The sequence below is a fragment of the Plecotus auritus genome (assembly GCF_963455305.1).
Source record: "Plecotus auritus genome assembly, chromosome: 3".
Taxonomy (NCBI): Eukaryota; Metazoa; Chordata; class Mammalia; order Chiroptera; family Vespertilionidae; genus Plecotus; species Plecotus auritus.
Window position 1 is genome coordinate 132,037,533 of NC_137772.1, and position 16,757 is coordinate 132,054,289.

The following is a 16,757-nucleotide window of genomic DNA, read 5'->3' on the forward strand; positions in this document are numbered from 1 at the left end:
AGGAGCTGCCCCCTGGTGGTCAGTGCACTCCCACAGAGGGAGCGCCACCCAGCCAGAAGCCCTGAGCCAGGCTCACAGCTGGTGAGCGCAACAGTAGTGGCAGGAGCCTCTTCCACCTCTGCAGCAGTGCTAAGGATGTCTAAGCCATCAGTTGGACATGCCCTGAGGTCTCCCAGACCATGAGAGGGCACAGGCCAGTCTGAGGGACCCGCCCCCCACCCCCAGTGCACAAATTTCATGCACTAGGCCTCTAGTCCTATATAACAAAAGCGTAGCATGCAAATTGTCCCCTTGACTGGGAGTTGTCCAGGAGTTCGACCAGGGGGCAGGGCCGGCCAGGGGAAGGGATGGAGGCCCCAGTGGCAGCAGTGGCAGGAGGCCCCGGCCAGCAGCAGTGGTGGTGGCAGGTGGCCAGGGGAAGGGAGGGAGTACCCGGCCGACAGCTGGCAGCTGCTAGGGACCCTACCAGTGCACAAATTTTGTGCACTGGGCCTCTAGTGGAATAATAATAAAGCTCACGTTTTTGTTGTGCTAATTATAAAATAATATGTGAAATGTGCTTTGCATTAAGTGGTTTTCAAACTATTGATCACAAAGCACACACACTGGGGTTTTTTTTACATTAGCCAGTATATACACATATAAATATATACACTTGAAACAAAGGTTTCACTAAAACAATACTTATCTTGTCACTAGATATTTTCTATTCCGTTTTGTGTTTTTAAATGCTGGTTCAATCACCCATATAGTTTTCACAACTCCTAACGGGCAACTTTAAAAAAACACTGCTGGAAACTATAAAATTGGCAGTTATTACGATTATTATGATTCTCAGGGATGATCTGATGACTGGGACTCCTCAACTATCAGGGCGACAAAGGAAGAGGTCAAGGTTATTAGGTCAAGCACTGAAAGAGCCTTGTTGCCAAGGGAATGGATCAGCTCGGTTAGGATTGGTCTGCCCTTGCGATCCAGCCCTCGGGTGAAAACGAGAGGCCCACGCCCCTGTCACTCACATCAGTAGTTGGTCACGCCCCATGCCCAGCGGGCTCGGAAGACCCGCCTCCTCTATAAGGTTGAGCGAGGAAAGCCGGGATTGGAGGTTCAGGTGGTGACGTAACTTTCCGCTTTGGGTGGCCTTCCGCTCTGGCAGCGGCAAGGAGAGGCTCGGAGAACATTTAGCGGGGTCCCCCAACCCCTTAGCCCTTGGAAGTGCGATGAGGTCCGTTAGCTACGTGCAGCGCGTGGCCCTGGAGTTCAGCGGAAGCCTCTTTCCGCACGCAATCTGCCTCGGAGACGTCGATAACGATACGGTCAGTGCATGCGCACTGCAGGAGACGCCGGGGCCTGCGCAGGACCGGGGCGGGGCCAGGGAAGTGGAGGAAGTCGGGCGCGAGCGGCGCCTGCGCGAGAGCACTTACGTGGCGGGCCTGGAAAGCTTTATAGATAGCGTAAATGCCGGGGCGTTCATACCTAATCGTTCTCCTTCCCTGGGCTGATATTCTTCTAGGAACATAGATGACTGACTCTGTCTAATTCAGTAACTTATTTACCGTAAGAGCCTATTAAACCTTGGTGGCCAAATTTCCTGGTCACTGCTTCTGTCCTTACGCTTCCTCCAGGGGTATCACTTCTAAAACCATTTTACCTTTCAAAGCCTCAAAATAGGCCGGCTGGCGTGGCTCAGAGGTTGAGCCTCGACCTATGAATCACGAGGTCAAGTTTGGATTCCGGGTCAGGGCATATGCCGGGGTTGTGGGCTCGATCCCCAGTGTGGGGCATGCTGGAGGCAGCCAATCAATGATTCTCGTCATTGATGTTTCTGTCTCCCTCCCTTCCTCTCTGAAATCAGTAAAAATACATTTTAAAGAAAATACAGTTGTGTGTTTAAAAAAAAAAAAGCCTCAAAATGGGTTCTAAAAGCACCTCTGCCGTTCTTACACTTGGCTCCTTGAGGCGCTGTATTTATTCCAATTTATTCTGGTAAACTAAGCTCCTCCAGCCGGAGCGACAGATGCATGCCCCCAATACCCCAATCTTAACGTCTTTCTATGGTACCTGCCCCTTCGTACACGCAAGTGTCTGGAAACTTTAAAGTCCTTGAGTGAGTTACAAAAATAATTTCCATCTACCATTTCTTCCCACGCGTCGTTCTTTTTCTCGTTGTTTAAATGAATTAATAAGGTAAAGCAGGTAGCATCATGCCTGGAACACAGTTAAAAGTGTTAGCGCCATTATTGTTAAATTTTTATTGTATTTTTCTGCAAATATTTATTGAACTGCCCATTAGGCGCCAAGGATTGCTACATTCTGGGAATTAAATAATTAACAAGAAAGACCCAGCCTTCAGGTAGCTCATAATCAGGTGGGGTGATAGTAATAGAATAACAAAATGTAATGAGATGCCTTGATTAAAATATGTAAAAGGTTCTAGGGTGAAGCATCAAAGAGGATGGGGGCTATTGGTGGTGTGAAACACTCTTTTTTTCCAGATTTTATCTTTTCATTTATCTCTGAAAGGTTAACATGGTGGTACACGGGCAGGCTAAATAGCCATCTCAGCTGGTGATTAAAGAAAATGGAATTTATTTAAGGAAAGAGGATGGGGGATGCGATGTCCCAAGGGAAGGGCTGCACAGCACGAAGCCAAGGGGTCATTGGGTCTGTGATGGCAGCACTCAGGGGCTGGAGTTTCATCCTTACATGCAGTCACTAGTGGGATACTTGTCATCAGTGGGTCTGGGGGCTGAGCTGCTGGGCTTAGAATGCAGGTGTGCGACCAGGTGCCTTCATGCCTTTAGGACAGTTTCATTCCTTGTATGACTCCTGGTGTCCCAGCAAGTTTTTCCTGGTCTTTTGTTCTCCTGTGGTGGGAAGCTTACAAATGGCCATTAAGGATTGTATTGCCTTACCTAACAATCTCTATTTATATTTTTAATACAGAGCACCTTATTGCCTTTTTCTCTTACCCTCTGTCCCATCTCCCTACTCTGCCTCCCTGCTGTTCGGTACTGTCTTTTGCCTGAAAGAAAAAACAAACCAAAAGCTAGGGCTAAAACATTCTCCTCTCTTTCCAGATTCCTTTGTGCTGTTATGGAGAGGTATTTTACAAGGCTTCTTTTGGCTCTACTTCCCCTAAGAAGGAAAAAGTTATTCTCATAAATTTGTATTATGTTTTCTGGGCTTTCACATTTTTTCATATGCCAAGCAGTACAATTTTTATGAGAAAATTAAGGGAGGCATTTTTAAGTAGTAAATTAACAAAGTGACTTTAGATGTGCATTATTTTCCTTTTTATCTGAGTGTCTTCTTTGTTTACAAGGGAAATACATGCTTTTTTAAATAGCTTCATAGCACTAGCTCTTTTGGAAATTGTGCTTTTCTAAGTGAATAGACTACTACACACTCAGTTCTGCTATGTTGGGAATATTATTTTTCCCCCTGAGTTGTAAATACCATTAGGGTAGGAATTTTTTGTCTGTTTTTTAACTATTTTATTCCCAACACTTAGAATAGTGCCTGGCACATAATAGGGACTCAGTACATGTTTGTTGAATAAATGATGATTGTTATGAAAAGCAAATGTTATTATGTATCTCAAAGCAATTTGAAGGCCTCTGCCTATTAATAAACATAATTGAAAGAAGGCAAGTAGTGAGATAGTTGGCTAGTGATCAAATGTGGTACACTCAGCCTATAGAAGTGTGGATAGAAATTTTATTATTAGTTCCCCAGGCCAGCATTTGGAGATTTGCGGTAGGAAAAAGACTTATTTTATTCTAATACTAGAGGCCTGGTGCACGAATTCATGCATGAGTGGGGTCCCTCAGCCTGGCCGGCGATCAGGGCTGATTGGGGCCTTCTTGCCCAGTCCCCCATTGGGTTGATTGGGGCAGCTGGCCTGGAGGAGGGACTGCAGGAGGTTGGCCAGCTGCGGGAGGTTGGCTGTGGGAGTGCATTGACCACCAGGGGGCAGCTCCTGTGTTGAGCGTCTGCCCTCTGGTGGTCAGTGTGCATCATAGCTACCAGCCGGTTGTCCGGTCGTAAAGGTCGCTTAGGCTTTTATATATATAGAAACCATTTAGCCAAAAGTGATGGCCACAGTGTGTGATTAAGTGCTAGTTCTTTGAAACTAATTTATTTTCTGCTATGTTGGAGGGAGAAGCCATGAATAGAATACACTCCCTCTAGAACTACCCACCCAAGCCTGGCTACACCATGGGAGAGAGAGTCTCTACTTTCTAGAAGGATCTTACTTCTGTTCTCCTTTAGCATCTCTGACTGTTGGTGTACTATCCAGCTGGGGTTCTTTAGTGTCACTGAGTGGCCTACAGAGCCAGAATCAACCAGAGAAGCAGAACTGCTGGGAAGTATTATATAGTAGTCACCCCTTAGCCTCATTTTCAGTTACCTACAGTCAACAGAAGTCCAAAAATATTAAATGGAAAATTCCAGAAATAAATAATTTATAGGTATTAAATTGTGTGCTGTTCTGAGTATCACGATGGAATCTTGCTCAGTTCCACTATATCCCGCCTGGGATATGAATCATCCCTTTTTCCAGTGTATTCTCACCATAGACATTACCCACTGTTAGTCACTTAACTGTCTGGGTTATCAGATCAAGACCAACTGTCACAGTATTGCAGTATTTGTGTTTAAGTAACCCTTATTTACTTAATAATGGCCCCAAAGCATAAGAGTAGTGACGCTAGCAATTTGGATATGCCAAGTAGGAGTGGTAAACTGCTTCCTTTAAGTGTGAATGTCCTTGACCTAATAAGAAAAGTAATCCTATGCTGAGGTTGCTAAGATCTGTGATCAGAACAAATCTTCTATCTGTGAAATTATGAAGAAAGAAAAAGAAATCCATACTTCTTTTGCTGTCATACATGAAACTGTAAAAGTGATGGCCACAGTGCCTGATAAGTGGAAAGGTGGAAGAAAATATGTCCCAGTTGATGGTAACATGTTACCCCAGAAAGCACTGAGCCTGTACGAAAACTTCTACAAGGGACCCCCCTGAAATGAGTGAGCATATTTGCATAACTTTTATCATAATATCTATAATAATAAAAGCGTAATATGCTAATTACACCAGACAGCTGAACGACCTTCTGGACGTCCTTCCGGACAACCTTCCACACAAAGCCAGGGCTGCAAGGGCCAAGGCAAGCCGCCACAGCTGCGAGGGCAGAACCCCTTGCACAAATTTCGTGCATTGGGCCTCTAGTATTGCTATAATTGTTCCATTTTGTTAGTAGTTGTTAATTTCTTACTGTTATACATTAAACTATCATAGTATGTATTTATAGGAAAAACATAGTGTGTATGAGGGTTCAGTACACTCTGCAGTTTCAGGCATTCACTGTGGTCTTTGAACATATCCCCATGGACAAGGGGGGACTACTGAGGTGCTAGAGAGCAGATAGGCTGCCCTGGGAATGTCCTCTTCCAGTGGCATTGTCTCACTCTGCCTGGCTCACTGCACCTACCACACTGTTTTATGATTTTATTCCTGTGTCTGTGCTCTTGTTAAACTATGAGGTCCTTCTCAGCAGGGAGTTTGTGGCATTTATCTTTGTACCCTGAACTGGTTGTTCAGCTTTACCTGAAAACTCAAGGGCTGACTAACTCAAGGGCATTCTCTTTCATTCTGATTTTTTGTTTCTTTCTCTTTTTTTAAAATATATTTTTATTGACTTCAGAGAGGAAGGGAGAGGGAGAGAGAGATAGAAACATCAATGATGAGAGAGAATCATTGATCAACTGCCTCTGCCCCATACTGGGGATCAAGACCGCAACCCAGGCATGTGCCCTGACCAGAATTGAACCAAGACCTCCTGGTTCATAGGTTGACACTCAACCACTGACCCACACCAGCAGGGCTGATTTTTTTGTTTGTTTCTTTAAAAAAATCTTTGTTGGTATTTGTCTATTAAGCAAACATTTTATCAAGACCTACTGTAGATTCATTTATTGAATAAATGTATAATAAAAGAATGGATTATATGAAAAGTGCTAAGATCCCTAGCCTTGGAGATATTTAACTAGAGGCTGAAAACCACTTGGTTTTAGTGCTCACTGTATGCCAATCACTTCTAAATGCTTTCTTCTGTTAACTCCGTTCTCACAACAATCTTATGAGGTAGCTACTTTTATGATCCTCATTTTATAGATGAAAAAATAGAGGCATAGAGAGCTGGATTCAAATGCAGGCAGGTGCAATCTGAGCCTCTATGCCATGCTTCTCTCTTATGTGTCTGCAGAAGTCCTCCAGGGGCAGCTGTAATTGAAACATCAGGTGTATAGGATTTAATGCAAATAAACTTGTTTTATGCTTCTATGATCTAATATTCCCATAACTATTAAAAATAATCTAAGGTTCAGCTGAAACCGGTTTGGCTCAGTGGATAGAGCGTCGGCTTGTGGACTGAAGGGTCCCGGGTTCGATTCCGGTCAAGGGCATGTACCTTGGTTGCGGGCACATCCCCAGTGGGAGGTGTGCAGGAGGCAGCTGATCGATGTTTCTCTCTCATCGATGTTTCTAGCTCTCTATCCCTCTCCCTTCCTCTCTGTAAAATATCAATAAAATATATTAAAAAAAAATAATCTAAGGTTCAAATCAACTAAATCATAAAATCATATTGATAAATTCCAATTCATTGCTAACTTTTCATTACTGTTTTTCTGTTACATCTTTGTTGCCTTTAGAATTAAATCTCCTTGCAGAATTGTGCACCTGAAACCTGTATAATTTTGTTAACACATAAATTCAAAAAAGAAAAAAAAAAGAATTAAATCTCCTGAGACTCTAATATTCTTTCTATTTTGAAGACAGGAAGGGTATGTTGGATGTCCCCACAACGGAAATCATGAAGCTGTTAGTGGAAATAGGGTTTGGAGCTACCTTATTATTTATTATCATTAGTCTCTGGAAAGGGTAGCCAGCTTTTAGGGACCCCTAGGAGGTGGAGTACCCAAAAACAAATAGTGAAGAGGCTCCATGCAGGGAGCCTGCCCTCTTGAGAGCTTAGTCACCACTTGAGGGCACCAGAGGCCCAGAGCATGGATGCTGACACCCAGCAGCCCCTTCATGTTACCCCCAACCTCCATCCTATATTCACTCATACACACCAAAATCAAAGGTCTTTCTAAAGGAGAAGGGCCCCAGAGCTGACATTTTCTTTTTACCTGGCCTCTAATTGAATATGAGGTTTGAAGTAAAATTCTCTAAAAGTTGAATATTTGGGATTGTTTTCAAAATACAGGGTGGGGCAAAAGTAGGTTTACAGTATGAGAAACAGTTTATTATTTTATTCTATATAATAAAAGGCTAATATGCAAATTGTCCCTTGACCAGGAGTTCGACCAGGGGGTGGGGCCAGCCAGCCAACTGCCCACAGCCCCTCGTTTCCAGCTGGCCTGGCCCTAACAGTCCCAGTCGGGGTGGGCCAGCCAGACCCCACCTGTGCACGAATTTGTGCACTCGGGGCAGTGGGGGTCCCCCAGCCTGGCCTGTGCCCTCTCACAGTGCAGGAGCCCCGCGATGGATCGCCCCAAAGAGGTAGGCCCCGCCCACCCATCCGGGGCTCCTCAATGGATTGCCCCAAAGAGGTAGGCCGGAGCCGGGGTTCCCGCTTCCGCAGCACACCAAGCCGCAGGACCCGCCTCCTCCTTGCAAGGTGGTGGAGACGCCAGGATCTGCCTCCTCTACACGAGGTGGCAGGGACTCTCCGCCGTGACCTGCCTCCTCCGCGTAAGGTGGCGTGACCTGCCTCCTCCATGCAAGGTGGTGAGGACTCTCTGCCAGGACCCGCCTCTGCTGTGTGCGCAACCATCTTGTGACAGCATGAGGACATCACGGCATCAGGGCATGACGACCACCTAGGCTATTATTAGTATATACTGTGTGTGTGTGTGTGTGTGTGTGTGTGTGTGTATGTTGTTGTTAATCCTCACACGATATTTTTTCATTTATTTTCAGAGTGGAAGGGAGGGGAGAAACAGAGAGAGAGAGAAACATTGATGTGAGAGAGACACATCGATTGGTTGCCTCCCACAGGGCCGGGGATTGAGTCTGCAACCCAGGTATGTGCCCTTGACTGGAATCAAACCCGGGACGCTTCAGTTGGCCAATGCTCTATCCACTGAGCAAAACTGGCTAGGGCAACAGTTTAATTATTGTATTACTTTCCATACAGACAACTGTAAAACTACTTTGCCCCATTCTGTATGTCATATTTGTAATGGACAAGTATGTAGGGCATTAAGTTGTTCAGATGTCAAACTTTTCTGGATGGATTCTGTATTGCCCTATTCCTCTAATCTCCCCTGCCCGTAACACACACACACACACATACCACCCTTGCCCCCTATGGAAATAAACTGGGAAACTATGGCTGTGTTGGTCACAAAATATTTTCAGTAAAGTTGATGAAGATTCAAGTTGATGTCCTGTGATTTCCTCAGGATGGGCCCAGTAGAGTTTGAGGTGAGTCAGCAGGATCCCATACTAACACTCTTCTCTCTCCATTTGAAGTTAAATGAACTGGTGGTGGGAGACACCAGTGGGAAGCTGTCTGTATATAAGAATGATGACAGCCGGCCATGGCTCACCTGTTCCTGCCAGGGAATGGTAAGTATTCAACTACTGGGGTCTACAGGTCAGGGAAGGGATTTCTTCTGTTCAGGAACTGTCAAGGCTGAGACCCACACAGGGGCTCACCAGCGTGTCCTAAACTCACCAGTTGCTCAACCTAGGTTGTCTAATCTTATAAATTATAGTAGAAAATGAGGGCAGTATTTGAATACGTCCAGAAACGTGATAGTCTGGCTATATTAGAGTTTTTGTTTTGTAAAGATTTTGTTTTGAACCCAAATTGTCTTCAGGTCTTTGTATTGCCATCTGGGTAAACCAAATAAACCTATAGCACAATAACTTGATTAACACAGACTATTAGTGTAGGTCAGTGGTCGGCAAACTGCAGCTCACGAGCCAGATGCGGCTCTTTGGTCCCTTGAGTGTGGCTCTTCCACAAAATACCACGGCCTTGGCGAGTCTATTTTGAAGAAGTGGCGTTAGAAGAAGTTTACGTTTAAAAAATGTGGCTCTCAAAAGAAATTTCAATCATTGTACTGTTGATATTTGGCTCTGTTGACTAATGAGTTTGCCGACCACTGGTGTAGGTCATTGGCAACAGGTTTTCAGCGAATGATGGTAATTAGAAAACCTGCTCCTTCCAGCTTCATAGAGATTAGGGAGTACTGGTCTCCCTCTGTGTCTCCCTGAGCCTCCCTTTCTTCTTTTGCAGCTGACTTGCGTTGGGGTTGGAGATGTATGCAATAAAGGAAAGGTAAGAACTCTCGGGGACCTTGGAACTTCGATGTAACTCAAAGGCCTTACTTAGATTGATTGCTGTCTCAAGGTAGAAATCAGCTGAGGGTAATGGCTTCGGCCCTGACTTCTGTGTTCTAATGATCAGCCTGTGCTCAGACTCCCTCCCAGGTCTATCTCTCCAATACCTCTGTCTCTCCCAGAATCTCGTGGTGGCAGTGAGTGCTGAGGGCTGGTTTCACTTGTGTGACCTGACACCTGCCAGGACCCTGGATGCTTCTGGGCACCATGAGACCCTAATGGGAGAGGAGCAGCGTCTAGTGTTTAAGCAGCACATCCCTGCCAACACCAAGGTCATGCTGATCAGCGACATCGGTGGGCATAGCTGTCTTTGCAGGCAGCTGGGAGTCAGTTGGTAATAGAGCAGATCTCAAGGGATTTGAGGGGAGGAGGAATAAACCATGGAAAGGAGCAAGAGAGTGTTGAGGGAGAGGTAGCAATTCTAAATGGAGTTGTCAGGGAAGTCCTTACTGAGAAGATGACATTTGATCAAAAATTTAAAGATGACAAAGGAGTGAGCTATATAGATACTGGGCTGATACTTTGGCCAGAAACTGTCTCAAAGGTGGTGGTAGGTTTATGGGATGAATCAGGACACCTCGAGTTGTGTGTCCAAGGGAAGCAGTGACAGGACCTGTGGAGCAGATGGGTGGGTAGGGCCCAGGAAGAGGTAGGTGTTGTCAGGACAGGAAGGGCAAAAGAGCCTGCACCAGACTCAAGAGTATGTGAGGTGGCTCCACAACAGATTGGGCTTGAAGTTGTACCAGATAAAATGCCAGCAGTGATGTTAGCAGAGGAGTGGGAATGAGATGCTTGTAGGATTTAAGCTGACGAATGCATCTTTGGCTCCAAACTTGTCTTATTTTCTGGATTGACACAGATGGAGACGGGTGTTGCGAGCTGGTGGTAGGTTACACAGACCGTGTGGTACGTGCTTTCCGCTGGGAAGATCTGGGCGAGGGCACTGAACATCTGACAGGGCAGCTGGTGTCACTTAAGAAATGGACACTGGAAGGTCAGGTGAGAGGCTGAGTATGGGGACCACGGAGCCCAGAGAGCAGGGAGGAAGGCCTCCTGAAGGGGGTTGTGGGAGAACAGTCATGGGCCATCATGCAGGGTGGAAAGAAGGGAAAATCACCTTGCTGGGAGAGATCTAAAGATCATTTCAAATAAGAGTCTTAGGGGAAATTGCTAGTAATAACTAATAGGAAGGGACCCAGTGCTAAGAATTGGGAATGTGAAGGTGCGTGTGGTGGGGCCTGTATCAGGACTGGGCCCCACTTGAGGCATGCACAGAGGAAAGCAGGTGGTGTATGTGCAGAGGGTGGTGCCGCGCAGGAGCCCTGTGAACACTAGAATTCCTCCTGCTGCTACCTTGGAGCCTGGGGGACTGCTAGCAGGGGCTGCCCCCCTTCTCTCCCCTGTTCTTTGCAGGATCCTACTTACTCTCTCCCCAGCCCCCTTTAAGCTTCTGTTTCCCGGTGCAGGTGGACAGTCTCTCGGTGACTCTGGGTCCCCTGGGTGTTCCTGAACTGATGGTATCACAGCCAGGCTGTGCTTATGCAGTTTTACTATGCACCTGGAACAAGGACGCTAGGCACTCCACTACCTCTGAGGGGACCACGGAGGGCATTAGGTAAGGGGTGCAGGCCTGTGGATGGTGTGGGGTGCATGAGAGCAAGATTGGGTCCCTGGCAGTGGATGATAGGTCTGCAGTTGGCAGAACTTCTTGAGCTAGGAACAGCACAAGCACCTCTCTCCTAGTAAGGGAAGACCTATATTTTGGGACCCAGGAAATCCTGGCTCTAACTTTGTAGCAACTGGAAGAGGTTCCAAGATTGTAGCCTGATAGCTCCATCCCTGTTTCCTACTTGCCACACCGGCCAGACAGGGTCAGCAATAGGATTCCTAGCTGATTCACAGCTTGGTAGCTCTTACAGAGATGGGGCCATAAAGGTCCCGGAGCACTAAGCTCACTTGGTCTCCCACTTAGTCCCCTAGTCTTCTGCCCACAGGGAGACCCCGGCTGCCCGAGATGTTGTGCTGCACCAGACATCCGGCCGCATTCACAACAAGAATGTCTCTACTCACCTCATTGGCAACATCAAACGAGGCAGGTTGCTGAGGGCAAACACTGCTTTAGGGAGAGGAGATGCAGTGTTTTCTCTCATTTCTAGTCCTGTCCCTCCTATCCACCCTTCTTCCCTCCTTCCCTCCCTGCTCTTGGCCATTCCTCGCCCCATATGCTCTGATCTTGCCTTTCTCACGTTTTCTTCTTCTGGTCCTTCTACCCATAGGCCACACTGCTGAGAGTGGTGGCTCTGGCCTCTTTGCCCTCTGCACCCTGGATGGTGAGTTCCTCAGATCAGCCATGGGCCAGTTGTGTGCCTAGGGGATCTGCTCAGGGATCCTGCCTGACCCATCCACCTGCCTCTCATCCTGCAGGGACACTGAAGCTTATGGAGGAAGCAGACAAGCTGTTGTGGTCAGTGCAAGTGGACCACCAGCTTTTCGCCCTAGAGAAATTGGATGTCACGGTGGGTGGAACACCTGGTGGAGAGGAACATTCTTACCTTCTTCACATGGAGAGAGAAGATTTTAGTGAGGATAAGATTTTAGTGAGGCCATTCTCACTTCACGGTTAACTCTCAACCTTTATCTTTTTTAAAAATATATATTATTTTTTATTTCAGAGAGAGAAAAGGAGAGGGAGAGAGGGATAGAAACATCCTATCTCAGCCGTGGGCAAACTACGGCCCGCAGGCCGCGGAGCCGAAAGAGCGGAGGGTTCTCTTGCTCTCCCCTCCACTCTTTGAATTTATATTAGTTCACACAAACACTCCATCCATGCTTTTGTTCCGGCCCTCCGGTCCAGTTTAAGAACCCATTGTGGCCCTCGAGTCAAAAAGTTTGCCCACCCCTGTCCTATCTAATAAAAAGGGAATATGCTAATTGACCCTCACGCCATTGCAAAGATGGTGGTGCCCACAGCCAATAAGGAGGGAATATGCTAATTGACTGCCCCGCCCTCAAAGATGGTGGCGCCCACAGCCACAAGATGGCAGTGCCCAGTCCCCTCAGCCCCCCCAGACGCCCAGGGCTGGCCCGAGGCGCAGGCAAGCCTCAACTGTTGCTGCCCAACCGCTCAGGGCCGGCCCGAGGCACAGGCAAGCCTCGGCTGTCAGCCACCCAGGGCTGCCCAAGGCTCAGGTAACCAGGGCCGGCCAAGGCTTGCGCTGCCGGCAGTGGCAGCAGCAGAGGTGTGATGGGCCGTCGCCTTCCCCTGATCGCCGGGTCACCTCCCACCCCTTGGGCTCCCAGGCTGTGAGAGGGGGCAGGCTGGACCGAGGGACTCCCCCTCCAGTGCATGAATTTTCATGCACCAGGCCTCTAGTCAATAAGAGAGAATCATTGATCGGCTGACTCCTGCATGCCCTCTACTGGGGATCAAGCCCACAACCCGGGCTTGTGCCCTGACCGGGAATCAAACCATGACCCTCTGGTTCATGAGTCGATGCTCAGCCACTGAGCAACACCAGCCAAGCTCAACTTTATCTTAGGGCCCTCCAGACAGCTCTTAATCCCTTTGAAGTGAGTCATTCCCCTATTCCACAGTGCATAGCACTCTGCTCTGTGCTCTGGGGAATCTCTTTTCAGTTCCTTTCAGCAGCAGTAATCACTCCAAAGAGAAACATATAATTACTAGTACTTGGATCCAGAAGTTAGTCATCAGTCCCAACTGCAAATGTATGTTATTTTCTTGTCCCGTGTGAGTCTATCTTTACTAAGGCTGTGGCTCCTAAATCCGCAATGGGGGCTGTCCTTTGTGATGCCGTCATGCGTGCTCAGTGGTATCGGAGAAAAGGCCTGAGGCTTGGAAGTCAGGTAGAACAGGCCTGGGTTGGAGGCCTGATTCCACCACCTCCCAGCTGAGTGGCCTTGAGTACGTGACTTTATTTCTATAAGCTGAAGTTCCCTCAGTATCAAATTGGGAGTGATGTTGCTCACTTCACAGGATTGTTGTGAGCATTATGTAAGGTGGCTCATTTGACAGCCCCTTTGGTGCCTGGCACATGGGAGAAATTCAGTAAGAAACATATGGTTGTCTTCTTTCCCAGCTGGTTGTTTGTCATCCAGAGCCAAGTCCACAGCTCCTTATACAGTATTTTATTCATCTCTGTCATTAGATCTCTTTCTAAAATGGCTCCTAGCCACCCCTTGCAATCTTGTCTCTGACCTATTTCAGGGCAACGGGCACGAAGAGGTGGTTGCCTGTGCCTGGGACGGGCAGACGTATATCATTGATCACAACCGCACAGTCGTCCGCTTCCAAGTGGATGAGAATGTCCGAGCCTTCTGTGCAGGTGGGCCCCTACCCCATATCCCTCTAACACACTGTCTGCCTCTTATTTCCATTCTTAGTGTGTCCTAAGGGAGTCTTCTTCATAAACAAATGAGTTCCTTAGCTCTTTCATTGGAGGGTGATGGGTGAGTGCTCAATTGCCATCTTTTTTTAAAATATATATTTTTATTGATTTCAGAGAGGAAGGGAGTGGGATAGAGATAGAAACATCAATGATGAGAGAGAATCATTGATCAGCTACCTCCTGCACACCCCCTACTGGAGATCGAGCCCACAACCTGGGCATGTGCCCCACCAGGAATCGAACCGTGACCTCCTGGTTTCATAGGTTGACACTCAACCACTGAGCCATACCAGCCAGGCTCAATTGCCATCTTTACAGTTTTAAATAAGAAAAAAAAAATAGTGAGATCTCTATTTCTGAATATTTTAAAGAATGTATGATTTTGTTTTGTGTTTGTTTTTTTTTAATTTTTATTTTTATTGATTTCAGAGAGGAAGGGAGAGGAAGAGAGAGAGATAGAAACATCAATGATGGGAATCATTGATTGGCTGCCTCCTGCACGTTGGACTGAGCCTGCAATCCAGGCATGTGCCCTTGACCAGAATCAAACCTGGGACCCTCCGGTCCATAGGCTGACGCTCCATCCACTGAGCCAAACTGGCTAGGCCAGAATGTATGATTTCTTATCTATCTGTGTGAAGACATCAGAAAGCTCTTTCCCATCTGAGTATATCAAAACTCTGTGAAGAACATGGTCTTAGCCCAGCGATGTTCAACCCTTTTCTTCTCATGGCACTTGTAAGCTAATCACTAATCTCCTGCAGCACGAAAAAAAATTTTTTTTTCCAACCTGACAAAAAGTATAATTTTGATTCTTTCACATTTTTGGACAGCTGTTGTGCTGGCTGTTACCATTTTTTATTCACAATCTAAGGGAAAAGAGAACAGTGCCCCTGACTAAATAGGTAGTGCATTTTTTAAAAATTCTTGTGGCACACTGGTAGAAAATCGCTGTCCTAGGACATTCCCGTTAGTTCCCAGTCAGGACCTTGGATGCCAGCACTCACTCGGGATGACATGGAGATACGCGTGGTTACTGAAGTGAGAATTGAGCAGTGCACTGGCATACTTTCTCCAGGGCCTTTGCACAGGGGTTGCCACCTCAGGGAAACCTTAATTTCTGATTACATTTTGCTGATTTACCCCTCAGACTAGCAAGACTAGTCATTACTCCAAGGCTGTCACTAAGATGATAAATCAAGTATCACATATTTGGATGCTATTTTGCCTGGGTTTTGTTATGATAGTTTTTCTGTGGAATAGGGCCAGATAGTTTCTGTTTTACTGAGTTCCCATCAGAGAAGACTTAGAAAGAGAGCCTTTAGTTTTCGGTTTGGCATCTGGGAGGGTCAAAACTGCTGACTTGTATTTTGTTCTTGCTTTCCCACCACTGGACTGAAACTTCTGGACCTTTGTCTCACCACCCACCTCCCAGGCCTGTATGCCTGCAAAGAGGGCCACAACAGCCCCTGCCTCGTGTATGTCACCTTCAACCAGAAGATCTATGTGTACTGGGAGGTGCAGCTTGAACGGATGGAGTCTACCAATCTGCTGAAATTGCTGGAGGCCGAGCCTGAGTACCAGGGCCTGCTGCAGGAGCTGGGCCTGGGTGAGTCCCAGCAAGCTGCAGGGCTAGTAAATCGGGGGGTGCAGGAGAGCCACAGCCTCTTACCAGCCCCTTTCTTGCCCTCAGATCCTGATGACCTCCCAGCAGCCCGCACCCTGGTTCACCAAACCCTCTACCATCCTGACCAGCCACCACAGTGTGCTCCTGCAAGCCTCCAGGATCCCACCTAGCGGGGCTTTCCCTCTTAGCTGAAGAAGGATCCTCTGAACCTCTCTACCCCCAAGGTATCATGGTATTGGCAGGAGAGGGAATGTATACTACAGAGGAGCATGGACAGATGGCAGCAACCCGAGGGTGACTGTGAACTATAGATTTCATGGTCTTCTCGGTGAGAGAAGAGACAACTGGACTGTCTGCCCATTTTCTGTGTACCTCACCCATCACATCAGCAGGGTAAAGGACCCTCACCTTATTCCACATCACCTGGGACTACCCCCTCTCCAAAGCTCTCCAGTCTCGTTTGGAAAACAGACTTGTTTGTGAGGAGGGAGCACCAATATTTTGTGTGGCCCTGACACTTGTGAGGAAACTAGGCTTTGGGCCAGTGGAGCTGTGAGATAGGGGCTCTGCCCCATCCCAAGCTCCTCTTCCATATCACAACTCCAGGTCACTGACAGTGGTGATTATTGCAAGAATGGCAAACTGTCTGCTTTGTTTTTAGGGGCCGTTCAGGACATTTTACAGTCTGGTTTTTCTGTGTCCCCAGCAACCCTGAGATGATTTTGCTCTATTTTCCAAAGAAACTGGGCCAGCAGCCTCTCATTTTGCCATATTCTTCGAGTATTGCGCAGCTTCCTAGGCCTCGCTCCATTCCCACTCCCCATTTCCACAGAAACACCTTATTGTCTATCAGACAATAGACATTTACGACCTGATGCAGATTTATGAACCAGACCATAATTAGAATTCTATCTTGGGCCATTTCTATCCCTTCTGCTCTTAATTCTGTGTGCTTTAAATCAGTATCTTTCAAATTGTAGGTTGCAATCTTTTAGTGAGTTGTGGTCAGCATTTTTTTAATAAATAAAATAGAATACAATAGAATGAAAAATAAAGTATATTACTCACAGTATATGAAAACATTGTTTTGCTATAATTGTATGTGTATATTGAGTGTAATATAAACTGTATTTCCTGCTTTAAATTATGTTCAAAGGAGTTTGAAAGATATTGCTCTCAATTATATTGACCCCAGCCTGAGGAGTCATTCTGGGGAAGGGTCCACATTCATATTTCCTTTTGTAAGGGAATAAGGGCAGAGTTATCATTCAGCTCTGGTGGGCATGGAAGAAGAACAAAGGAG

General features: G+C 46.8%; 1 protein-coding gene across 1 annotated transcript; it reads left to right on the forward strand.

Moving 5' to 3' along the window:
* The first annotated feature begins 1,085 nt into the window (after window positions 1-1,085).
* On the forward strand, window positions 1,086-16,611 carry ITFG2 (integrin alpha FG-GAP repeat containing 2). The gene is made up of 12 exons (XM_080662066.1): window positions 1,086-1,316; window positions 8,546-8,641; window positions 9,318-9,359; window positions 9,544-9,715; window positions 10,281-10,420; window positions 10,888-11,036; window positions 11,416-11,513; window positions 11,698-11,751; window positions 11,846-11,937; window positions 13,647-13,764; window positions 15,263-15,436; window positions 15,521-16,611. Exons 1-12 carry the CDS (start codon window positions 1,221-1,223, stop codon window positions 15,622-15,624), a joined length of 1,335 nt encoding a protein of 444 aa, XP_080518192.1. The 5' UTR covers window positions 1,086-1,220; the 3' UTR covers window positions 15,625-16,611.
* The last annotated feature ends 146 nt before the right edge of the window (window positions 16,612-16,757 follow it).

Excerpts from the sequence above, each read along its gene's own strand:
- ITFG2 (XM_080662066.1), top strand. The coding sequence starts at position 1,221 with ATGAGGTCCGTTAGCTACGTGCAGCGCGTGGCCCTGGAGTTCAGCGGA. Across the intron at positions 1,317-8,545 it reads GAGACGTCGATAACGATACG|TTAAATGAACTGGTGGTGGG; the intron begins GTCAGTGCATGC and ends CTCCATTTGAAG. Across the intron at positions 9,716-10,280 it reads CATGCTGATCAGCGACATCG|ATGGAGACGGGTGTTGCGAG; the intron begins GTGGGCATAGCT and ends GGATTGACACAG.